This window comes from Argentina anserina, chromosome 6 (genome assembly GCF_933775445.1).
Source record: "Argentina anserina chromosome 6, drPotAnse1.1, whole genome shotgun sequence".
NCBI classification, from domain to species: Eukaryota; Viridiplantae; Streptophyta; class Magnoliopsida; order Rosales; family Rosaceae; genus Argentina; species Argentina anserina.
In genome coordinates this window covers 11,577,471-11,602,564 of record NC_065877.1, presented here as the reverse complement: position 1 = coordinate 11,602,564, position 25,094 = coordinate 11,577,471, and the positions used below count along the sequence as shown (strand labels likewise).

The 25,094-nt window shown below is 37.6% G+C and overlaps 3 protein-coding genes across 4 annotated transcripts; all 3 read right to left on the bottom strand.

Annotated features, from left to right (window-relative positions):
* Positions 1–218: 218 nt before the first annotated feature.
* LOC126798219 (beta-fructofuranosidase, insoluble isoenzyme 3-like) lies at positions 219–2,657 on the bottom strand. Its single transcript, XM_050525111.1, has 6 exons — positions 2,575–2,657; positions 1,631–2,484; positions 1,258–1,416; positions 929–1,176; positions 714–804; positions 219–604 (listed from the first exon to the last, which is right to left on the bottom strand). The coding sequence occupies exons 2-6, from the start codon at positions 2,477–2,479 to the stop codon at positions 419–421; spliced, it is 1,533 nt and encodes a 510-aa protein (XP_050381068.1). The 5' UTR covers positions 2,480–2,484; positions 2,575–2,657; the 3' UTR covers positions 219–418.
* A 10,792-nt stretch (positions 2,658–13,449) lies between these two features.
* LOC126796880 (pentatricopeptide repeat-containing protein ELI1, chloroplastic-like) lies at positions 13,450–16,959 on the bottom strand. The gene is given in 6 exon segments (XM_050523594.1): positions 13,450–13,745; positions 14,056–14,178; positions 15,096–15,537; positions 15,540–15,869; positions 15,872–16,399; positions 16,878–16,959. Coding segments are annotated over 4 exon segments (1,350 nt in total). The 3' UTR covers positions 13,450–13,745; positions 14,056–14,178; positions 15,096–15,127.
* On the bottom strand, positions 16,943–23,246 carry LOC126800296 (kinesin-like protein KIN-5C). 2 transcript variants are annotated; one of them, XM_050527641.1, is made up of 23 exons: positions 23,109–23,246; positions 22,822–22,951; positions 22,566–22,724; positions 22,115–22,464; positions 21,893–22,031; positions 21,682–21,779; positions 21,438–21,594; positions 20,953–21,022; positions 20,792–20,868; positions 20,646–20,699; positions 20,472–20,552; positions 20,278–20,389; positions 20,102–20,188; positions 19,847–20,022; positions 19,577–19,738; positions 19,359–19,466; positions 19,068–19,226; positions 18,904–18,987; positions 18,610–18,815; positions 18,406–18,507; positions 18,054–18,163; positions 17,753–17,904; positions 16,943–17,482 (listed from the first exon to the last, which is right to left on the bottom strand). In XM_050527641.1, exons 1-23 carry the CDS (start codon positions 23,165–23,167, stop codon positions 17,285–17,287), a joined length of 3,030 nt encoding a protein of 1,009 aa, XP_050383598.1. In that variant the 5' UTR covers positions 23,168–23,246; the 3' UTR covers positions 16,943–17,284. The 2 variants fall into 2 exon arrangements, with proteins under 2 accessions (XP_050383598.1, XP_050383597.1); XM_050527640.1 differs by having other exon boundaries at positions 20,472–20,699.
* Between the last annotated feature and the right edge of the window lie 1,848 nt (positions 23,247–25,094).

Sequence of the window (25,094 nt, the reverse complement as noted above, 5' to 3'; positions counted from 1 at the left end):
ATTGTCCACTGTAATTACTTATTTTTTGGATCGGATGCATGTGAGGGAGTTTTCCCACCACCGAGTCATCCATGGTTGTATTTTGTTTCATTTTAATAATATTCTAAATTTTTTTTCAAAAAAAAAAGTCGTAAGTTTACCTCACAAGTTACAATAGACAGTATTGTCTTAACAAAAATAAATTAAAAATTAAAATGAACTGTGGTCTTCAAAAAGAAATTATTTCATTGTTTTCAAAACTACTATAATGGCCACAACTATCAACTGATCGAAACTGAACCCTAAGATCAATGTCATTAGACTCATAGATCCTTATTACACGGACACCTAAAAATTAAGCTCAGACTAGCTAATTACTGAGAATTTGGTTACAGATTTCCAACAGCCTTAACTAGTTGTTAGACCTGATCGAATTGGTCTATTGGTTCATCAACTTAGGAGCATTCATAGTCCAAGCATCGAGACTCTCAATAGTGACAGCCTCAGTCCCATTGTTGAACACATACAAGTGAGCTTTATCGTCAACAGCTAGAGTGGGGTAAACCCTAGATGTGATGCATGTTTTTCCTCCAGCTCCAAAACTCTCAACAACAGAATGATCGATCTGCATTTAAACAAGGACAAGGAAAAAGGGAAGAAATTTGTTAGTTATTATTCAACTAATACCGCGCATAAGGCGTTTATAAAGGAACTTATCCAAAATCATTATTTACCAAACTCCTGAGAGAGAGCTTCTTCTCCGATAAGTCTACATCTACGAAACCAGCAAACGATGGCTTGTACAGATTATCCTGTAAAGAGGAACTGTTCCATCCAAAGAAGTATAAATTGAACAGTGCTAAAACTTTGGACGGCGATCCGTCAGTAATGAAGCTAATCACTGCCTGTCCATACATATATAACTTTAGTACTGAAGGCAAAGACTAACCTTCTTGCATCAGAGCACAGGAGAACCTTATGCTTGTTGTCTTCAGTTTGGAAAACCCTAAAGAAGACGGGAGTGAATTCCTCTAGGTTTTCTGAAGCTAAAGTCAATAACCCAAATGGGCCAATGCCATCTCCAACCTTTGAACCCATTCGCCCACATATTGCTTGAGCATTAAGGTTCGACCATTTAGGATCAAACTTCTCCGCTTTGTCCAAGCTATTGAAAGAGAATACAACTTCAACATCGGCCTGTTGATTCATTGACATATATGAATGAGAAATAATCTTCTGAAAAAGTTTTATACTAACATACTAGATAAGGGATCAAACCTGAGCAGCCGCTATTCCTTTAACTTCAACATGATCTCCCATTTTAAGATGTTGATTCTTCATCTGAACCTTTTGTCCCCTTAGAGCATCCAATTCTTCAACCGGCCATTGTAACAATTGTTTCCCATCGGGACTCAGCCACACTGTCCTTGGGATTGTCTGCATATAGGATTAAGACCAAACTAAATAATTGGAATACTAGAGCACGTACATGATTTGTAGTACATTTTACAAATCAATAGATAATTTACACTCTCTTCTCCCACAAAAGTGAGATGAACTAGAAGTAGTTCTTGTTCTCAACTTTATTTGAGTTGAACTTAGAAATCTAATCATTAAAAGAGTACTTTGAGAGAGGAATGAGGATAGTCACCTGAAGTCCAGCCCATCCCTTCTCAATATCATCCTCACGTGCATCAGACTCATTAGCCCAGCCCCACAATATTCTCCTATTCTTTGCAGGATCAAAGAAAGTTTTGGAAGCATAGAAATTGCCATAATCATATCTCAATCCTTCCCAACCATCCACCAATTCTTTATCAGGAACATACCTGTCTTGTTTAGGAAAGTATCGTCCAACAGTGTAGTAGTCATACCTAGTCAGATCAAGACTCACCTTCAAAACATGCTTTACATCCCCACCATTTTTTGATGTGTCCAACCCTACTTTGCCCTTCAATGAAACCGGGTAAAAATCTGGGCATTCCCACATACCCGTTTTTGGGGCCGAGTGAAGCGGGTGTTGGGCCTTGACCCAATAAACAAAGTCTTTACTCCTATACAAATGGGCCATCCCTCTCTTTTTTCTAATGCCACCCACCACCATCTTCCAATGCCCATTGCTCCACCAAGCAGTTGTCGGGTCCCGGAACTGCGAAGAGTTCATGGTTTTATCCGGAACCACTAGCGGGTTGTTGTCAGGCTTAACCCATTCACGTAGATATGGGTCCGACAGGTTTGCGGGCACGGCGTAGTTTTGGATCTGGCGGTTTTCCGCATCAAGACCGGTATAGAGGATAATGGGCTTGTTCCCCGGAAGAAGAGTGGCGGAGCCTGACCAGCACCCATTAATGTCAAAGGGCTTGGACGGTTCAATGGCGGGTTCAATGGCCTGCCAGTTAATTAGATCCTTAGAGACTGAATGGGCCCAAACAATGTTGCCCCATACAGCACCTTTTGGATTGTACTGGTAGAATAAGTGGTAGAAACCCCCATAATACATAGGTCCTGTTAAAGATAGAAAAGAAGTGTGTAGTTAAATTAATGTTGGTTACTACAAGTGAAAAATTGGTAAACTTCATGCTGAAGAAAACTCACCATTTGGATCTGTGGTTCATTTGTTTGTGAACAGCCATGGAAGGGAGAAAGTGGAACAATAAAAAGTCAGTTGACTATAAAAAGGTAAAGCATATTTATTTCACAGTAATGAGTGAACGTATGAGGGTTTATATTTCTGTATTAGAACATGATAAGGAAGCAGATCTCATCGTTGAACATACACCAGAACTTTTCAAAAATCACATGAAGCCTGTGTTTGGATGAATTGACCAATATCAGCAATTTTCCTGCTATTTATTCCAGTACACCTTTTATTAACTAATTAACCCAAGCATCCCACGGGCACCTATTACGTAAGGTGAAATTAAATTAGTAAACATGCGCTATCCAACACCAATGTTCATATATATCTGGGGGTGTCATCAACATCATTATCCACATTGTTGTTCTTCGTTTGCTTTGTATAGAACAGAATTTATCTATACCATTCAATCTTTACATGCTCCAAAGTATGGTAAAGAATAACAATATGCAACCGAAACGATCAGTTCTACGTATAGACTCAGACGTTCCGACTATAGAAAATCCAGAGTAGTGCATATATAGAACTTGAAGTAACGTTGGATCGTACTTGCACGTTTTGAATTTACAATAATATGTTAATACTAAAAAGCTTAAAACATAATGCTCATGGTTTTTCTGTTCATCGTAAAACTTTTGTACAGTATAATAATAGAGTTCAGACCCTTCGCAAAGATGTTCTTTTTAAGCCAAACATGAACAGATTACAAAGAAAAACGGAACGCATGTATGGACCAAAAGCAGAAAGCCAAGAACTACTTCAATCTCGGAGCGTTGAGAAAAACATCGTGATCTATTTATGCAAACGAAACAACAGTAGTATCGGTTTACTGACAGTAATTGAGGAAATCAAACAGAATCAAATACCGTTTATCCAGTTTCTGGGAGGTTGAAAGTGAAACCCCGTTCTGTGCACTTGATTGACCTCCAAAGCACTAAGAGACTGAAACTCTGGGTAGACCTCGTGCGAGGCTTCCACTCCATTGATGTTATGTAGCAGAAATACACAGCAACAAGCGAGTAGAAGGAACCATTTAGCGGTATCCATGAGAAAACAACGAATGAGTACTAGTAAACAAGCAGAAGGGCACGATAGAATTAGAATGGAGAGTTTGGAAAAGATAGAAAACCGCGAGGTTGCGTTGGGTTTGCATATGGTTATATATAGGGCAGCGGAAGCGGAAGCGGAAGAAGTTTAATTAGATTTACAAAGGGTTCGAAGATGTCAATAAGGATTAGATTTGGATAGGACTTCCTAATTAACCGTGAAGTGAGTTAACCAAAACAAAACCGTGAAGTGAAGTTTCGTAGTTGAATCCTCCTGAAACCTCGAATAAAAAGCATCTTCGCTTCCAACTCTAATAGGTACAATGTCCAAAATTTAAGCACAATCAAATTTATCGCATTTTAGGTACAATTCCATAATTAAATCTTTATAGTTTGTGTACTGGGTGTTCACTCGCCAATTTCTCTATTAGGATGCTAGAAACTACTCACATTTTGGCTGTTGATTAGCAATACAGTATCAATATCTATTCAAAACAAAATTGAAGCATATTTGCTCCAACGGGTTTTAAAAAAATCGCACTTATACAAGTTGTCGATAAAAAAATGTAAATATATTTATACTCGTATACAATAAATTGAAATTGTGTTTGGATAGTATTATAGTGACAAATTCTCTCTCTCTCTCTCTCTCTCTCTCTCTCTCTCTCTCTCTCTCTCTCATGCACAGCCCCAAAAGGTGAGGTATAGAGAGGTCCAAAACGACTGCCTATCTAAATCACCATGCCTTCAGTTGATTCGAAGGCATGTTGGACGGACTGTTTCTATAGAAAGCACTTCTGCTAAGTAGTGCTTGCAGGGAAAGTTCAAGTGCATCCTATATATGCATATACACTTTAAAGTGCTTCACTATGAAGTGCTCTGAAGACGCGTGCTAGCTATTCAGCCAAAGCAACCCAGAACACCAACTATTGTGATACTAACAGAACCATTGCATGTGCATTTCAGAAGCACTATCAAGAAAAGTGTAAATTTTATACCTAACAGAAATTGATATCCAGCTATAAAGACACATAGAAACTGATATTTAATCTTATCTTTAAATTTACAAAAATCATGACTATCATTCTGGGCAAACTATACAGTATTCAATCTGTGAGTTGCATTATTAATATCGCCAAACACATCGAGGTGTCCCAAGAAAGTTGATCAATACGTTGAAGATGATGTCTTCCTAATTTAATTTGTATGTACCTTGTGTTATTTTGATGCTAGCTTTCTACAGTATATAGATTGATTAAGGGATTATATTCCTATAAAATATGGAAAATCCAATTCAATTTTTTACCAAACCTAAGGAAGATTACAAATGAGACGTTTGGTTTCTTGCTGGGGACGCATTTTTAAAGGAAAACAGATAGGGGCACTTTGTGCTCCTGTTGGCTATGCATTTTTGGCATTCAAGTTGACAACTATAATGTGGATGCATGTGTGTGTGGTTTGTGAGTAGTAAATTGGGTGGAACAGGTTTACAATTCTGAGCTGAACGAAAGCTCAGGTTTCCGGTGCAGGTTTACAATTTGGGATTCACAGAGAGAAGTGCAAAGTCATCAGGACATGCATATAGAAGTTACTACACATATTTTTGGCTAATCTGAAGTAGCCTTTCCATGTGCATAGGGGTCCGACGTAAAATCTTTCATCAGGGTTTAGGCTTAAGAGGTACGTTATAGCATATGATGGTAAATGACACAAACTTATGAAAACAAATAGGAAACATACTTCTGCAAGACGGATATCAGAATCTGTCAGCAGGACTCATGACTCTTTAATATCCCTAAATCCAGAAAGACGGTATCAATCACAACTGATTAATTAGTACGTAGTAAAAGTTGAGAAACAACAGAGAAGCATAGAAGACAGCGTTGGGAAAATCAAATTAACTAGAAGACCAAATCTCATGGTTTCATTCTTGAAGAACGAAGAATTTTGAAGAGATATAAATCAAATACGTACTGCACTCGTTCTTAAGCTTTACCTAATCATGATGGATCGAGATAAGACATTTTGGGATGGGAAGTCAAAGGAGAATATCAACAATCTATGACTAAACCCCATTCTCCTTGACATTGTAATCCCTGCCTACTCCAACCAAACATCTCGCATTAAGTCCATCTTGAAAAAATATTATAAATCATAATACATGCAAAGTTGCAAACTATTTTTTTTTTCTTTTCAATCATGACTGATCTTGAAAATCAGATAGAAAACGTAAGTTACCAATTATATATCAACCGGATATTCAACCAATTAAACAAACATGAATGTTCCTCTTCTGAAAGGGATAGGACACCAGTAAGTGGAACACTGAAGCACTACTTCATCGCGGTCCATCATCTTATTAAGGATAGAATCATAAAAAGAAACAAAAGGCAAAGCTAGGAAACTAAATGATGACTGATCTCTAGTTTAGAGTGGCATTGGGTCAATAAACACTGCAGCAATACAATCTTTCATCAGTTTCACAACATGCGTGAAGGGATCTCTCCTTTTGTAAAGCAGATCAACCACTACGGTTACTCGATTAGGTAAATGTATCTTTAGCAGGGATGGGAGACCAATAGGCTTATAGGCCTAACATGCTTAGAGGGCTTAGGAATTTGAATGGCTGACCAATAGGCTTATAGGCCTATCATGCTTAGAGGTCTGGCACTATCCATATATGGTTGCATAGTAATCTCAGTAAGATGAATAATGTAACATAAATATGCAACCATATATGCAACCTGAAGCATTTGATTTCTTTCTTTGTAAGCATCTTTCAATAAAAATAAATAAAATTCACATTGCTCCTAAGCCTGCACTTTTCTTCATACTCAAGTTGAAAACTATAATGTGGATTCATGTGTTTGTGAATGCATCTAGAGAAGCCATGCAAGATAGTCCAATGAATTGGGTAATAATTTGCAACTTTGGGTTTGCAGACACAAAGCTGAGCCGAACAAAAACCCTGGTATCTGGTACGTACAGATTTACCAAATGGGGATCAACAGTGAAATTCAAAATCATTGGGACAGATAGAACTGAATTTTGGCTAAGTTGAAGTTGCTGTTCTATGTGCTTTGGTATCTGAAACATAAGGATCTTAGTCTATGTTTCATTGTTTTGGCATTGGGAGGTTGGTTTACTAGGTTATCAGCCAAGTCCTCTAAGCATCAGTGGGACAGTGAGCATAAGAGCATATTAGAGATGCAATTTCCATACCAGAAATTAGTGCAGTGATAGTATATAAATGAGCAGAAAGTAGCTTATAGAATTGTAAGCGTTGCCCCTATAGAATAGGAAGCCGGTATTCTCAATCTCTTTTAATAAAGAGAACAGAGACTAAAAAACTTCACCATCAATAAGAATGCCAGAATGGACCTGGAAGATGACTCTGGGTAAGACACACAAAGAGATGGAATTATATATTATGTGACTAACAAGATCCTACCAAACCCAGCTACTCAATTCATGTAAGGATCTTGTTCTTCTCCAAATCAAAGGACATACAACAGTTCAGCATAAAAGTTTGAATCAGGCCCCACGTCCTAAGTATTGAACATCATAAAGGTTCACATAGGTGCCTCTGATATGCAGACACTATCAACTGTCTAACTGTGAAGGCAAGGTTTCAGATAACCAGTACATATCAGCCTTAATTTTACTGTGTAGTTTTTTGGCAGTATACGATATACCCCATAACAATTCACATCATCCTGCGCAGGAGAGTGAAAGTAATGCTACATAACCAATTTTGAAGAAACAAGGGACTAAGGAATCTAAATGGTGTAAAAAACAAGACTGAAAGTAAAAGGAAGGCAAAATGTACATTAAACCGGAAGGAAGAGCTGAAACTAAATCAAGATCTCAACAATTGATGTGATCATATATATTGATGGTCTTGATGATGTATATTAGAACCTGAGTATGTTGGCGCAATAAGTTATTCCAACTAGTTTAAATTACAAGGGACCTGAATATGAGGTATGTCACCTGGATACATGATCATATCATCAATGTTTGAGGTCTTGATTTAGTTTCCGAAATTCAATCAAATTTAGTTCCATTGAATAACAAGGAGCACAAATTTGAACTAAATCACCCAATATAATAACATAAGATGTCATCTTTTACCGACATCAGCTATATAAAGTTCCAAATGGCCTCAGAAAAGAAAAGAAACATAACCTTCTCTTATGGACTTGGAAAAGCAAGATTAATATTCCCATATTGTCAACATGAACAGGTCCATTCCCTGCAGTGTTCAAAGCAGTTTGCATCACGGACAATGATCTCCGATTGTGTAATAGCTGATACAACCTTGCTAAATGTGTAGCAATCACCAGACATTATCTTTAATTGTGATAGGAATTCTATCACCAGAGGCAATACAAATGGAAGTATCTACTCCAACTTCCATACCAAAATCATGTAACACAAGCTTGTGTCAGGAACATAACCAGCCAACTCTAATTTGTGACTCAAATTCTTCAGTATGACATAAATGGTTCAGACCGTAGATGAGTCCTATGGTATATTGACTATATTCAACAGTTAAGTGGCCAGGTGCTAAAGAAAACTTATGGAATCTAGGCAAACCATGGTATCAGAGAAGGAAGGCTTGGTAATTGAGCATAATGAAGGTAAGGTAATTCAAGTTTTTCAAACTATCATGCCTTTTATCTCAACATGAATCTATAAGGCAGCAATCTAAGTATTATGGAGTGGTTAGATACCATCTGCATAACATGAACTTACATGGCAAAAATCCAGCAGTTTGGATTGTTTTGTCAAATTACCAAATGCAATTTAAACTTGCACAGCGTGTACGTGCAAGGCAACAAACTCACGTAACATGAACTAAGGCAACAATCTCACAGAACATAAACTTATAAGAAAACCAGCTCAGTGATGTCCGAGCCAACTCGATTCAAGTCACTGCTATGAAAGAAAAAAACTATTAATGGACCCAATCACTTAAGTGGCAACAATCTTATTAAAATGTCATGGTGACCATCATCAATGTCCATGTTCCATGGTCTCTTTTAGGCATATCATCCAACAATTGGTGAGCATCATCAATAGCAATGCATTTCGATGCATATTAACACAAACAAAATTATCCAAAAGCAACCAGTATTTAAAAACAATGTCATGGGGATCAACCTGCCCATTTTCATGTTATAGATTGAGCCCTTATCACAAAAGCAATAAATGTATAACCAGAAGTTATTACCAACTGAAGTTTAAGCTTGCAGACCTTGAACTTAAGGCAACAATCTCACAGAACATGAGGCAACAATCTCAAGAACATGAACCATAAGGCAACGACCTCAGTGTTATTCCCGACTGAGGTAACAATCTCAGTTTAACCAGAAGTATAACCAGAATTTATTACCAACTGAAGTTTAAGGTTGCAGACCTTAAACTTAGGGCAACAATCTCATTGAACATGAACCTATGAGGCAACAATTTCAAGAACATGAACCATAAGGCAACGACCTCAGTGGTATTCCCCACTGAGGTAAAAATCTCATTTTTAACCAAAAGTATAACAGAAGTTACTACCAACTGAAGTTTAAGCATGCAGAACTTGAACTTAAGGCAACAATCTCAAGAACATGAGGCAGGTCACTACTGTAACATCATTCTCAAGGGACATGGCTACCAATTGGACAAAAATGTTACGTTTTTACAATAAGTTCTCTGATGTGCCTGCACCATTTGATTATCTAGTAACAGACTCAGGAACAACATATTGGAAATATTGGTACCATGGCTACAATTCATGTCAGAATCACCAAGTATGCAATTTGTGATAGTTATGAAAAAACACATCCCTCAAAATTGTCCGATTTCCCACAATCACAACAAAAAATATTTCCTCAACCCCAACAAATGAGGGAGCACCAATATTTTGATTGTAACTTCTTGGATGTCTCTCATATCACCAAAAGTTTTTATCATTGGAATATGCATAATCAACATCACAAATTTTCATCATCATCAAATATCTAATCCAGATGTGATCTCATATCACGGATGGATAATAAGGAGGTGACAAACCTCAGGGGCAGACTTCCAGTAGTATGGTTCAACTTCGAGGGTTAAATACCAAAGGTAGTTTCATACTCTCAGAACATGAATTGGACCAAGGCAACAGTCTCAGCAGATGTTGAAATGATTTGAGTGGTTTAATGCCAAACTATTAACTGATGTTAAAAAATAACATGCAGACCATAAACTTAAACGGCAACAATCTCATAGAATCATGTATTATAACTTTATAAGGCAATAATCTCAAAGAACACAAATTTAAATAATTAGGCATAATATCACAGAACACGAACTTATAAGGCAACAATTCAGCAGTTTGGGATTGCTTAAATGGCTCAGCACCAAATACCAACTGCGCTTTTAACTTGCAGATAATGAACTATAAAGCAACAATCTCACAGGACAGAACTTGTATGGCAACAAATTTAGCAGTTTGGAATTCAATATAGGTATTAACACCAAATTACCAACTGCATTTAAAACTTGCTAAACATGTATTATAATGCATCAATCATCCAGGACACAAACTCATAAGGCAACAATATCACAAGAATTTCCACCTACTCATTTCAAGCTCACTGCTTCAAAACTTTATATCTCTGCAACGACAAATTCTCAAGGGACAAGGCTACCAAAATTGTGTTCATGTTCTGTTATTTGATTCTCGGGTCAGGGACTAAGGCACAACATATCCGAAAATATCTAGGCTACCAATTGGAGACAATGGTAACCCTGTTTTGATTCTCGGGTCAGGGACTGAGGCACAATATATCTGAAAACATCGAGGCTACCAATTGGAGACGATGGTAACCTTGTTTTGATTCTCGGGTCAGGGACTGAGGCACAATATATCTGAAAACATCGAGGCTACCAATTGGAGACGATGGTAACCTTGTTTTGATTCTCGGGTCAGGGACTAAGGCACAACATATCCGAAAATATCTAGGCTACCAATTGGACACAATGGTAACCTTGTTTTGATTCTCGGGTCAGGGACTGAGGCACAATATATCTGAAAAGATCGAGGCTACCAATTGGAGACGATGGTAACCTTGTTTTGATTCTCGGGTCAGGGACTCAGGGGCAACATATCCGATCAATACCAATATCAAGGCTACACAAATCATGCCAGCATCACCATATAAGAAAACTGTGATGGTAATGAAACAGCATATCCCTCTGAAATGCTCGATTTCCCAGCAGAATCACAATCAAAAAATGGTTCCTCAACCCCAACAAATGAGGGAGCACCAATAATTTGATTGCAATTTCATATATGACCAACAAATTACGATATGCCGAATCAACATCACAATTTTCATCATCTGGTTTTTCAAATCCAGATTGCATCATATCATAGATCGATAATAAGGAGGTGGCAAACCTCAAGAAGGGACCAGATTCAACTCTTTCAAAGGCAGAGGATTGAAACAAAAGAGCAAATTGTTCGAACAATTCGCGTTTTCCCGACGCGTCTGAAATTGAATGAAACAAAGAACGATATCAAAACCCTAGATCCTTGTGAGATTCAATTGAATTGATAGAGACGATTACATAATCGAAAGTAAAATTGAACAAAAGAGAAAACAAAGGAGAGAGAGCTTGATGATTTTTACCTCTACAATCTCAGGGAGGCGGTGGTTGGCCGCACCGCAACGGCTATAGCTCTTTCTAAAGAGAGAGGAACGTTAATTTGAAATTCAAAATTGAATCAGGCTCTCTCTCTCTCTCTCTCTCTCTCTCTCTCTCTGTCTCTCTCTCTCTACCGGCTAAGAATATATAGGCGTGCATGTGACGTAGGCTTTTTCTTTTCTTAATTCAGGATTAAGGACCTCTTTGTTGAGGACTAAATGAGGACTTTTAATTTGCACCATCAGATTAAAAGAACGGTTGTTATTGTAAAGACCAAAAGAGAGTTGGGCACACTGAATCATCCAACACTCCTCATTTCCATCTCTCTACTCTTCTTAGCAGCCGCTCCCTTCCGGTCGCATCTCAAATTCACGAACAGGTTAACTGACCAATCACATATCAATTGACTCAACATAACAAAAGCAACCACAACGGCAAGAATCCCAGCGGCAACAAAACGGCAAAGGAATTTATAATCTGATTCCATTTTAGTTTATAATGATGATTGGTTTCATCTACTCTTTCAAAATGAATCAATTTTTTTTCATTTAAGTATGTAAGATCTGAAATAGCAACACTAATATACGATGGCAAATCTATCTGTAAACTGATAAACACAAGCCCAAAACTGACGGAAGAACTGAGATTAAGTTCACAAATTCTTTTGAGAAAAAGGAAAAGAGAGAAAAATTGGATAAAGATAAGAGGGTTGATGAAGAGTTATTCTGTGTACCAGCCACACCACGTGTCACTGTCACGTGGTGTGTCTAACAATCATATTACGTCATGATATAATTAACATGTACGCAGTGAAAATGATAAAAATTTATTTACATATAAGAACTAATCAGAAATAATCACAGTACAAAATAGACCAATAATATTAAGGGGTACGCCACGGGAGATATATGACGTTGAATATGTAGTTGCAAATTTTGATCATACAAGATGCTTGGATGCTTCGTAAGTTTGTTTGATGTTGAATATACAACTGTTCCAATGGAAAATTCACATTCTCAAACTTGTTCAGTAATGTTTTCGAAAACAGTTTTTAAAAATAAATTAAAAAAATGAAAATGAGAATGAAAAAGTGAAAAACGTCAAATTGATGTTTTCACTTTTTTTTTTGTTTTTTTTTTTCAATTCCAAGACATTTCCCATGTGGGGGTCCGAAGGCAAACCCAGCGGAGAAAAACCTCTCAATGCTCTCCGATGGTACACCGTTGCATACCGAAGTGTGGCATCAGGGTATCCCCACGGGCGAAGATAATTTCTCATGCATATGACTAATCCATAACGGGGCCCATGTGAAATAGTTCTAACCCGGTAGTCCAGAAACCGGGTGCTCTGGCCACAATAATGTCATCAATGTCCAAACTCAAGCTCATTGTGGCCCAGTTAGAAACAAAGAGGTGTGTAATGTCTCCGTCAATGATCGAACCCCTGACCAATGCCACGTTTAAACCCTGGTCAAAGAGTTTCCGCGGTTAGAAACTACTACAACACACCTCGTGGTTCACTTTTCCTTTGTAAAAGTTGAATATGTCTAATTCTTATTTTCTATGTTTTGAGAAATATTTTAACACACATTTTCATCCTATTTTCATTTCAAAAATGAAAATATGGTTATGAAAACGTTACCGAACGCCACTAACCCTTTCGCTTCTATCTTTTGTTAAGTTTGGATTATATTACTCAAAATAGGCTCCATGAAACCACATGCTCTCTCATTTTTTATAAGTGGTAGGACACTAGGATGGATGGGGAAATTTGCGATTTATGAGTCAGAAGCTCTATTAGTCTTCAAAATGGTTTTAATGTTTTATGGAAATTATGTACGGACAATTTGGGAATATTAGAAATCAAGGCATGATGCCATGGTCTAAAACAATGAATGCCTAGTTTCCTCAAAATGTGATCATAATGGGGGTCTGGGAGTTCAACTCATTCATATGTTTCAGACTGTCATGGACTATAACATTGAGTAACAAGAGCTGTCAAATGACTCAAATGTGTGACAGGAATGTGTAAATCATCCTCTATGTGCTAAATGAAACAGCGATGACTAAAACCTACACTGTTAAGTCTCAAGACCATAGTGAGTGCACAAAGGCTAAGCCAAGGGCAAGACATTCTACTTCATCCTTGTATTGAGGCAATAAAAGGTTTTAGTATCACAGCACACCAGCATTAGTTTAGTTGTGTAAGTGGTGAGTGCGGTATGATACACGCTTGCAGTTCCTTCACACCAAATGATTCAAACGAATTGTTATCCCGAAATTCCTCAACAGGCGCTTCAATTGACATTTGCTTCAGAGTGACTCAATTCCTCAGTTGTAAGTTGGAACTTCTAGTTCCGCCTTTTGTGGTGTAGAGCCACAGGTTTCATAATCCTAATTACATTGAAAAAATCAAACCATGAAGTGAATTGCAAAAACCACAAGCAAAATATTGGGACTTTGAGGTGATGAAATGAGAGAGAAGTTGGAATTTTGTCATAAATTGACATTCCTCAGACCCCAGCACTTTCTATATTCAGGAAAATCAACACATTTATCTTAAAACACAGATCAGACGTAGTGTATGTTATGGATATCTTACTGTAGACCAAACTGTCATAACTTACCATAGACAAAAAATATCAACCAGAAAGGGTGTCCTCTTTCAAAAGATATTCATTATAATTTATTGCAGGCAACTTACCATATGTCCATGTCATGTGCTTTCACTCGGTGTAGATTCAGAGTGATCCTCTCACGGAAAGTATGAAGGGTGGTTAATTGAGCCTTGACAACCTCCAAGAATCCTGTTCCTGCCCATCCGTACCTGTAGAAGGTTCCACAGCCAAAACATCACATCTATACTATACATATGCAGATTAACCATAAATCTAGTGCTTAGGAAATCTTAGCAAACTAAAAAAATTAAACCAGCAGAAACAAGCACTACACTGAATTCTACATGTTGAAAGGCCATCCTCACTATCCTTTGCCACATCATGCTCAACTACAGTCCTCACTGAATTCATTTTCACATCATGCATTTGCTCAAAATTATCATAAACATTCCTGCACCAAACAATTTATAAAAAAATTTGGAGAAACTGAGGTGAAACCTCAGTAAACATTATCAAATGTTCAAAGAACTATAAAAATGAACCAAAAAAACAACATTTAATATACATATTCCTACATGTTGATAAATCAAAGGTTGTATCTCTTGTAGTAAGTTTTATTTTCTTTATAATATCTAAGGGAAGAAAAATACTTCTGTGGCCCACACAAGTTTTAAGCCGAACCAACAAAAACCAAATAAAACAATATGAAGAGGGATTTCATATGCCATACAATGACTGATATGAGATAAGCAACCCCCACAGCTGAAACAATCAAGTGGCCACTACATGCTATCTAATGACTGCTACCTGACACTGCTTCCAAACTTAAGACCTCAAATACTGATATGACATAGTTCAAATTCATACTCCCTATAATATACATCGAAATAAGGTTAGCAACTTGATTGAATTTTAGAAGCAAAAGGTTAAGAAAGCCAAAGGGAAAAACATACAAATAATTTTCAATAGCAACATCAGGTTCTCATATATGAAATTTAAGTTGATCAATATAATAATATAAGATATCATTTTTTACCAATAACCTTTACGAAAGTTCCAAATTGCCTCCATAGATGTTTACAATTTGTATGCCATTGATGTCAAATGAGCAAGAGAGAAATCTAACCTTTGTTTTGATCTTACGATAACAAGCTTCAATTACCAATAATCTCCGCATGAACAAGCTCCTTCCCTGAAGTGGTGATACCTGTTTGAGTCACGGACAATGATCTCCCTTTGTGTAATAGCAGATACAAACTTGCTAAATGTGTGACAGTCACCACAAACCCTAAGATTCTTTCTAATTCTGATAGGAGTTCCATTGGAAGTGGTGATAAGACCAAATGCAATTGACAACTTTTCACTATGGGTGTACAACATATCCACTTTAACTTCCTCATCAACATCATGCAACACAAAATTTGTATCGGGGACATAACCAGCCAACACCAATTTGTGACTCAAACTTTTCAGCATGGCATAAATGTTATCTGATTGTGGATGACTCCTATCTCCAACACCAAATTGGTAACTACTGTCATCAATCTCAATCCAAGTATAACCAGGTACTTTTTTAGTCTCCTCTGGGTCATAAGATTTCTCATCAATGCCACTTCTTTCGACCTCCCTGCTCTTGCATATATATTTGAAAGCAATATGTAATGCCCTGGGTTATCAGGCTGTACATCAAGAAGTGAACTAGCTGGCTTTACTGCTAGGTCTAGATTCCCGTGAATTCTACATGCCCCAAGCAAACCACTCCATAACCCCTCATCTTTCTCAACTTCCATACTCTCAGCCAATTTCAAGGCCTCATCAAGTTTCCCAGCACGACCTAGAAGATCCACCATACAAGTATAATGTTTAACATCTTCTCTGACACCGTATTCATCCCACATTAAGGAAAAAAACGCAGACCCTCTTCAGTCAAGCCGGAATGACTACAGGCATTTAATAATGAAACAAACGTTACTGCATTCGGTAACACTCCACTGCTCGACATCATTTCAAATAACTCAAGTGCTTCCCTGCCGCGGCCATGATAACCATAAGCTGCAATCATGGCACTCCATGTTCTAACATTCCTCACTTGCATCCGATCAAAAATTTTCCTTGCGGAATCAACACACCCACACTTTGCATACATATCAATCATCGCCGTCCCCAAGACCACATCCAAGTAAAATTTATACCTACAGATATAATCATGAATAAGTCTAGCCTTATGCATAGCCCCAAACTTTGCACAAGCATTAACAACAGTCACCATAGTAATTTTATCTGGAAACACACGACTTTCATCTATCATCCTATCAAACATAACCAAAGACTCACTCGGATTTCTGCACTCAGCAAATCCACCAATCATCACTGTCCATGTGACAAGATCTCTGTTAAGCATACTATCAAACAATTGGCGAGCATCATCATCTTAAAATAAACCAGACCCATGAAATCCACAAATTCAACCAACTTTCATTAAAGCATAGCATCAGAATCTCCACATCTATAAAATGATTATGCAACTTGACTGAAAAAAGTTAAGATTTTGCAGTTATCTGAAAAGACGTCGGAGAAGCCAGGACCGAGGACTGGATTTCAACCGGAAAAGCCTCTCCGGCGAGTTTGAGATAGAAGAGAGAAACCTAGTAAAGGTACCTATTTGTGCTCAAATTGTGAAGAGAACTATTCAACTATTTGCCCCTCTTTTTTTTTTTTCTTGTTTTTTTTTTCTTTCAAGTACGAGGATGGATGGGCGATATAATAATGATTTCGTTTATTTGAGCATTAGGAAAGTTTCGATGGTTCAAGTGTTCTTGATACTGTAATAGAATGAGGAAAGCTCAATAGAAGTTTAAACCAAACACTTGAGAGGGAAACAACTCAAACGAGTGCTATAAAATGTGACCATGCCATTCTACATCAGTCTTTTCTTTTCTTCGCCAAGAACCAGGAAACGGGAAGAAGTGAAGAACATAGAAACTAGACATTCTTAATATTGAAAATGTAAATACAATGCTGTAGCACATAAGAACCAAAGGTAGACTGAAAAGGCTGAAGTATTCCGAAACACAGCATTGGGGGAAATTAACTTAACAACATGTAGGCGCCCCAATATACATTTCCCATCCTATACGAGAGCTACACTGCTAAATCCAAAGACTGGATTTATAGGCACAATGACTGCACAAGGGGCAAGCCAAGGCCACATTGTATTACTTCATACTTGTATCGAGGCAATGAAAGTGCACAACAATGATACAGATACAAATTACAGAATTTCATGCACTGAGATAGAATCACATCACGCCGGCATTAGTTTAGTTGTGTAAGTGGCGATCGAGGTATAAGAGAAGGTTTCAGCTCCTTCACATCAAATGATTCGTATGAATTATTTTCCCGGAATTCCTCAACAAGAGCTTCCATTGGCATGGCTCGTAGTGACTCGATTGTTCCCTTGCTTGGAACTTCTGGTTCAGCCTTTTCTGGTGTAGTACCACAGGGTTCATAATCCTAATAGCATTCAAAAATACAAATCATTAAGTAAATTGAATAAACTACTAGAAATGATTGGGTCTGGTGCAGATAAATTTAGAGAGAAACTGAGCAAATTATCAGATGCAGCTAAAAACTAATCAAATAACTCTAATCAATGAGCATGTATTGTGGATAAATTTTCCAGTCGACAAATAAAAGAATGTGTTGAACAAGAAAGTATGTCCACTTCAAAGTCTAGTATTCACATTGTAGTAACACACTAACACATTGTCGGAAACAACTTACCATATACTGGTTCTGGAAGGTATCACGAGCCGTCTGTTCAATTGAAGCAGCTTGCTCGGAGTGATCCTCTTGGAAAATCTGGAGGGTTGTCGATTGAACCTTGACAATCTCCAAAATCCCAGATATAGATTCCTGCTCCTGCTTATCCATACCTGTAATATGTTCCAATGCCAAAACATCACATCTCTACTATAACCACATACAAATTAATCATAAATCTTATGCTTAGGTAAGTCTTAGAAAGCCTACATGACCATAACCACATGAATTAAACCTTAAATGATATTAGCTAGGTACTCACTTTCTACATGCTGAAGGACATCCTCACTATCCTTTGCCACATCTTGCCCAACACCATTCCTCGTTGAATTAATTTCAACGTCATGTTGTTCATTACTATCACAAGCATTCCTGCACCAAATAATTTATACAGAATTTAATAATTGTGACGATGTTCTTAAAACTGAAAACATGAACCACACTACACACACATATAACTCCTTTCTAAGCAAAAGCAAGGAATCCTTCACTTGTAGTTGATGTTTACAATTTGAGAAACAAAAAGACTTAGTTTGCCGAATTTAAGCCAAAGCAACAAATAAATGATAGAGGAAGGGTTTTCAGATAAAATGTTATGACTGTTACTAAGTTACCTGATAAGTGACCCCATAGCTGAGACATGTTTACTTCCCATCTCATTCACAGAGTCCTGTGTCTTTGTCCAGTGCTTCGCAGCTGAATCAGCAGTGCTTACACTAGATGAAGAAAAAGGCAAAAGAGGTCAACATTCAAAAAAACAAAAAAACAGAGAGAAAGAGAGACAAAAATCATGACTTAGTACAAAGACATGGACTTACCATTGCTGCAGAAGTACCTCCATGCGGCAATGCTTTGCAGCAGAGTAATCAACACCATCCTTAGCGTCATTCTCTGCCTGCATAGAAAATTCCATCCATTTTCGTTTTGCATCTGTGGAGATACCATCCATGGTGGCAACGTGCCCATCCAAGAAAGACTTGTCTGCAATTGCACTTTCTCTGAAATCAACAAGCTTGGCATCCACCTACGAGGCCAACCATTGATCAATTTGAAAGGAGCTCTAAAAGACAAAACATAATTTATAACATAAAAACCATCCACTAAACACAAACCATCTCTTTTTGACGACAAATGTGATTGGTTACCAAATTGGAGATATTGGCAATAAGCTTCTCGGCATCAGATTTTGACTGGTCCTGTGTAGAACAAAATTGGTGTGTCAGATAACTGAACAAAATGTAAATGATACATCTTTGCAGTGGCTGTTCATGCTTACATTATAAGCCTTTTGAAAATCAGCAATGCTCTTCATCTTGATATCATTAACACTTGTCACATGATCGTCAAGCCTTCTTGATTCTTCCATTAGCTTGTGTAGAAATCCTTGTGAGTACTCGGAAATTTCTTTTGTATGATTAATGCTAGACTGGAATTTCTGTTACATACAAATAATGCATATAAATCAAAGTTTTTTATATGTTGAATCTATAATGTTTTGTTTCAAGATGTTATGATCTTGAAGATGAGTTCTCCTCACGTGTAATGGGGTACATATCAGAGCACATACCTGTTTCAACTCCTTTGCAAAAAGTGTGATCTCTCCCTGCTGTGTTGAAAGGCCACTAAGAAGATTCTGAAATATTGAAGCTGCTTCACCAGCCTCCGAAGCTAGAAACTGAAAGATCAATGACATAAATAAACTTGTAATTCCAGATACATAAATAGCAAAACTAGAAAGTGTGATAGCAGACATAATGAAAGTATGAAACTCAAGTTGCTACCTACTTCTTCAATAGAATGTGCATTGGCAGAAGCCAAAGATAAAATTTTGTCCAGACCAGCATTAGAGTTTGCCTTGTGAAAACGCACAACGTTTTGCACTGCCTCGATGTGAGAAACATACAAACCCCTGGAAGATGCAACTTTCTTCTTCAGTTCCATAACCGCCTAAAAGCAAGAGGTGGTAACATTTAAAATATCATTAGAAGCAATCCAAGCATAAATGATCACTATTACTGAGGATAATGGTGGCAGCCACTCAGTTCCATACAATACCTTTTCGTGGGCCAATAAGAAGGACTGACAGAGGTTCTCAACACCCTCAAGGTGTTCAGTCTGGCAGGCCATTGAAGTTTCTACCAACTGGCAAAGAGAACCAACTCGCTTGGTAAGATCTTCCTGGTAACTATTCACTACCAACCTATTATCAGCACTCAACTTGTCCTCTCTACCTGCACAGCAGAAACAAAAAGAATATTAGAAAACAATTGATACAAAAGATAATACAGGTGCTAAACGCAAGCAACCAACCAATTTTTTGGAACAATGAAGCATTGTCCTGGAGTGCTTTCTCCAAGTCAGACTGCAAAGTGCATGCTTGAAGAGTCAAAGCAGTTTCTGCCATAATACCATGTCATTAGAACAAAATATATCCAATAGGTATAAGGGGAACATTTACTTGTACATCAGAACAAAAAAAAACATACCGGCTTTTTTCTGCTCAGATATAATGAAATCTTTCTCTTTCAAAGCATAGCGACATCTCATCAAGTCTTCCTCAGTGTTGGATAGCATTTTAGCAGTATGATCCAATGTTTTCTGAAAGATGTTTATACACTTAATATTATTATCTCCCATTAATCTATAACTCAATACACATGAATCAATGAGCATAGTTCACCTCAGTGGAATCAAGTTTGCTACTCAAATCGTGACACTGTCGAACCTGACCTACATATTTATCCTGCAACTCCTCAAATTTCTGTTCAACACAAACCATATGGTTACATACCAGCCACACCAACACAATGAACGGGCTAAGTCCCATAATATAACAAATAGCCCAGCAACAAACCTTTTGGTGCGTTTCTAGGGTTACGCCCATTTGCTCAATCTGATCAGCCATAGCCTAAACAAGGAAAGGTCATGAGTATAGTAAAAGAAATTTTCACGAAAGAATAGCATTTCAAAAAATTGATGAATATAATTATAATAGCTCACCTTCCTTTCACTTTCCTCCTGATAGTATCGCTCCTTTGGGATATAGACACCATTCTTCTCACGTGCAGCATACACCTCTGACCACAATCAAAATGTGATCAGCTACTTCAGATTAAATAAACAACTTTACTTAACAACTATTACAATCTAGCTGTTCTAACCTGCCTTAAGCCGTTCAATTTCACCATATAGATCCTTAATGAGTGTTGATTTCATCATCTTTTGATTCACCTACATATAACCTCAAAAAATTATAGCAAAAGAAGAGATACTATGATTAACTGTAGTAAACATTGAAATTACTATGTTCAACAGTAACTAAATTTAATAATTAAACATTTATGTTCAACATTTAACAAAAAAGAATTGTGCCTACGAAAAAATGTACAGAGATATAAGATGGCCTACAAAGGCCTTCTTACAAAAGTCTCATGAGTAATAATTCTTAAGACCATTTGTTAACAAATTTAGAAACTTCTCAGTGGCAACCACTTGATTTTTTTACAATTATTTCATAAATCATAACCTACGGAAATCATTGCTCTATGTAGAAAACAATATGAAATTTCCTGCATAAGAACACAGTATTTAAGACATCTTAAACCAGCGTACTAACAATACTATGTTCAAATATGAGATGACAAACCTCAGGCTTGTTTTTTATATTTTTGGCCCTGTGTGCATAATCCAACGTGCTCAGGGTTTCTTCCAGACAATGGACAGCCGGTGAGACTGTAGCTATTATGCAAGTCTTGGTTCTTCCCCCAAGTGAATCACGAAGTAACCTAGTAAGCTTGCTATCCCTAAATTTCATATGCAATTCTGTTATTAGACAATGAAAGTAAAATGACCATTGGCATAAAGATCAAAACAGACGATGCAATTCCAACCTGTATGGAATATGCCCAAGATGCTCCACTAAAGCAGTGATAACTCGCCCTAAGGTCAGAAGACTTTTGTTGATTTCACCGGCTTCTCGTGCACGACCCTACATAACAGTAGGTGACAGAACATTAAGAAAAACAGTACCAAAAAGTTAAATGTATTTTCAGGTTTTACTAATAATGAGATTCCTTTGGACAGTCAAATAAATGTATGCACCTCTCTAGCACCCGAGCGAGATATGTTCTCTGAGCCAGCCAAGTCAACCAAGTTCAACTTTCCACACTTGATGAGCTCCTCACCTTCTGCAGTTGCTTCCTTGATGTGTATTGTGATGGAAAAAAGAGAATGTGACCGACTGAAGTTAACAAAAGAACATTTCAGTAACACAAAGATATGCTTGATATATTCTAGATATGAAGACATTAAAACAAGCATTACCTAGATTGTTTGTTCAATAAAGTTTCGGCAGTACGACGTTTCGCAGAACCTCTTTCAAGAAGAGTAAAAATCTCACTAGCACTGGTCACAATTTCCTCCTCCAGACCTCTTACAAGAACTCCACCTTTCCCATCCTCCATCAAAGGCAACTGCTTTCTCTGCTTATCCTCCACAGAAACTCTAGACAGCTCTTCCGGGGCTAGCAGATCAGTAATCTCCTCATTATAAAGCTCCAAAAACGTGACTTTCACACTGTACTCCGCACACTGGCCCTCAAGGGTATCAAAAATCTGCTGGACTGCCCTCGGAATAACTCCAGCTCCAGGAGGCAATTCTCCCTTAGGCCCAGCCTGTTGCAATTTCCCACAGCATCAACACTATACATTCAACCATCGATACTCAAAATGCAAAACACCACTACGAAACTGATAACATGACACACAAACTATACCTTTGCCTTTTTACATTCACCCTCCATTGTGTAAGTCTTCCCTGTACCGGTCTGCCCGTACGCAAAAATGGTACAGTTAAAGCCTTCCAGGACTTCATGTACAATAGGAATCACAGCTTGGTCATAGAGATCCTTCTGCTGCGCATTAGGACCAAACACCTACCCAACACAATCAACAAAAATTTCAGCTTTCAAACACCTACTCAACACTAATTCAGCACAAAATCGAAAGAGAGCTTCGGTTCGAGGTGAAAACCTTGTCAAAAGTGAAGACCCTATCGATTTGCTTGCCGGCAATGCTCTGAGACACAGCCACCTCTCTCTGATATTCATTACACGTTATCACCTGCGGCGCGTTACTCCGCAACTCGTCGTCGCTAAAAGGCCTATAACAACAGTTCAAATTCACTGAATTAATCAAAACCGCCAAGAAATTAGGGATTTCAAATAGAACGGTTCCCCAAATCTAATCGAATCGAATCTTCAAAACCCTAACCCTAGCACAAAAAGGGGAAAAAAGCTTCGAGAGATTGGGGGAAATACCTGCATCGGAGAAGGACCTGGACGTTGACGCCTTTCTCCTTCTCGTGGCGGCCGGACATCCTGAATCGAGCGCCGGAGGGTGAGTCGCACGCACCTATTTTGTACTGCTCCTACTAGATCCGCCCCCAAATCTGCTTCTCTCTCTCTCTCTCTCTCTCTCTCTCTCTCTCTCTCCCCGAGTGCGAATTTGAAACAGAGAAAAGGATGGGCTCTGTGGCGGTGTGAAGTGAGAGAATGGGGAAGAGAGCGGGATGGGGGGTGAGATTTGAAATTTGAGAGGCGCTCCTCACGAGAGATATCGACGGCTCCGTGACGAGGGAGGGAGATCGGACGGTTATGTTGGAGTGTTTCAATTCTCAGATGTACTGCCCTTGGTGTGTTTAAAATTGCAAACTCGCTGTTTCTGAGTGGTTGACAGATTTTGGAGTAGTTTAGAGTTTGGAGTAGCGTGGTCTGGGCCTCATGAAATTGGGCTCTGACTTTACTAATGTACCTCATTAAAAGTTTGAAATAAAACTGCGCTAACCATCTCTACCGAGGTGATCTAAATAGAACGCAATTGAACCTAACCCTAGTTCATAGATATCATTTTTGACTTGCATGCATGAAATGAAAGTGATTCGGGTCACAAAGCGGATGAATTCGACTTTGCAGCGACAAGAAGCCTCACTAATGAATTGACATAGGTCTAGATTACTTAGATCAGTTCTTAGGTTAAGAAGTTGATCCAACGAGTGACCTAGGTCAATCTATAGTGATTTTAGGAACCTTGATCCATTAGTTGGGAAATAAGCATAAAAGCAGTAAAACCCTATACCATATTCGGATCTAGTGACCTAGTGCTTTTCAGTCACTTAGTGAAGTTGACCAGTTATCTAGCGTGTGAAGGGATCCAAATTCTCTATTCTAATCGCCACATGATGCATATGGGGCATCAAATAATCTCCTCTTTCATCCTTCCTTCAAGCCATGCTTACGGAGATTAATGGAACCACCGTCAACCACTACTCCACTAGGTCAAGTGTGTTCACACTAGCTAGTTAATGTTGATCAATTGTTAGCTAAAGGATGTACAATTTTACGATCTGAAGAGTCAGTATGTTATTAACCTTTTGAAATGTTCAAATTAAGAAACTCTAGTAGGAACAAAACACTCATACAAAGTATATTTCAATAGCAATCAAAATTATATGACGATTCTATTGAATAAAAAATTGTGATAACCATCTGCACACACATATATTATGGACATGGTTATATATATATATATATAATCCCTATTCATAGTGAAGCTTCACTCTGAAATTACAGAGTGAAGTTTCAATTTTGACACATTTTTCGGTCAATTTTTTTCACTATAAGTGATTCAATATTTAGGTATGTTATTCAAGATCATACATACAAAATTTTATCTAATTCAGACATCGTTTGAGCTTTCAAAATTGAGATTTACATGAACGGTTCACATTGAACAGTTTTAATTCATTCATTGATTTAATCTAATTTCAATACCTTAGCGATGTCCGAATTAGATGAAATTTTGTATGGATTATCTTGAATAACATACCTAAATATTGAATCGCTTAAAATGAAAAAAATTGACCGAAAAGTGTATCAAAATTGGAACTTCACTGTGTAATTTAAGAGTGAAGCTTCACTCTGGATAGAGATTGTATATATATATATATATATATATATATATATATATATATATATATATATATAGTATCCTCAAAACAACGATGATATCAATTTCTCAATTTATAGTACTTACAAGGCTGTGAAATGCTCCAATTTAAATTTAGAGTTATATGCAATTCATACTTTGGAGGAAACTAATACAGAGTATAAATGTAAAATCTCAGTGGACTTTAATTCATTTGGCTTTATAACATGTTTGATGATCGAGCGACCTCATTGTGAAAAAGTTTATAAGCGTTATACGTGTGTATGTGTTCAAATTAGTTGCAAACATGGAAGTCTTAG

Excerpts from the sequence above, each read along its gene's own strand:
- LOC126800296 (XM_050527640.1), bottom strand. The coding sequence starts at position 23,167 with ATGTCCGGCCGCCACGAGAAGGAGAAAGGCGTCAACGTCCAGGTCCTT. Across the intron at positions 19,227-19,358 it reads TTGCAAAGGAGTTGAAACAG|AAATTCCAGTCTAGCATTAA; the intron begins GTATGTGCTCTG and ends TGTATGTAACAG. Across the intron at positions 18,508-18,609 it reads GAGGTACTTCTGCAGCAATG|TGTAAGCACTGCTGATTCAG; the intron begins GTAAGTCCATGT and ends TTCTTCATCTAG.
- LOC126798219 (XM_050525111.1), bottom strand. The coding sequence starts at position 2,479 with ATGTATTATGGGGGTTTCTACCACTTATTCTACCAGTACAATCCAAAA. Across the intron at positions 1,177-1,257 it reads AAGGAATAGCGGCTGCTCAG|GCCGATGTTGAAGTTGTATT; the intron begins GTTTGATCCCTT and ends ATGAATCAACAG. Across the intron at positions 805-928 it reads CTGTGCTCTGATGCAAGAAG|TTCCTCTTTACAGGATAATC; the intron begins GTTAGTCTTTGC and ends TGGATGGAACAG.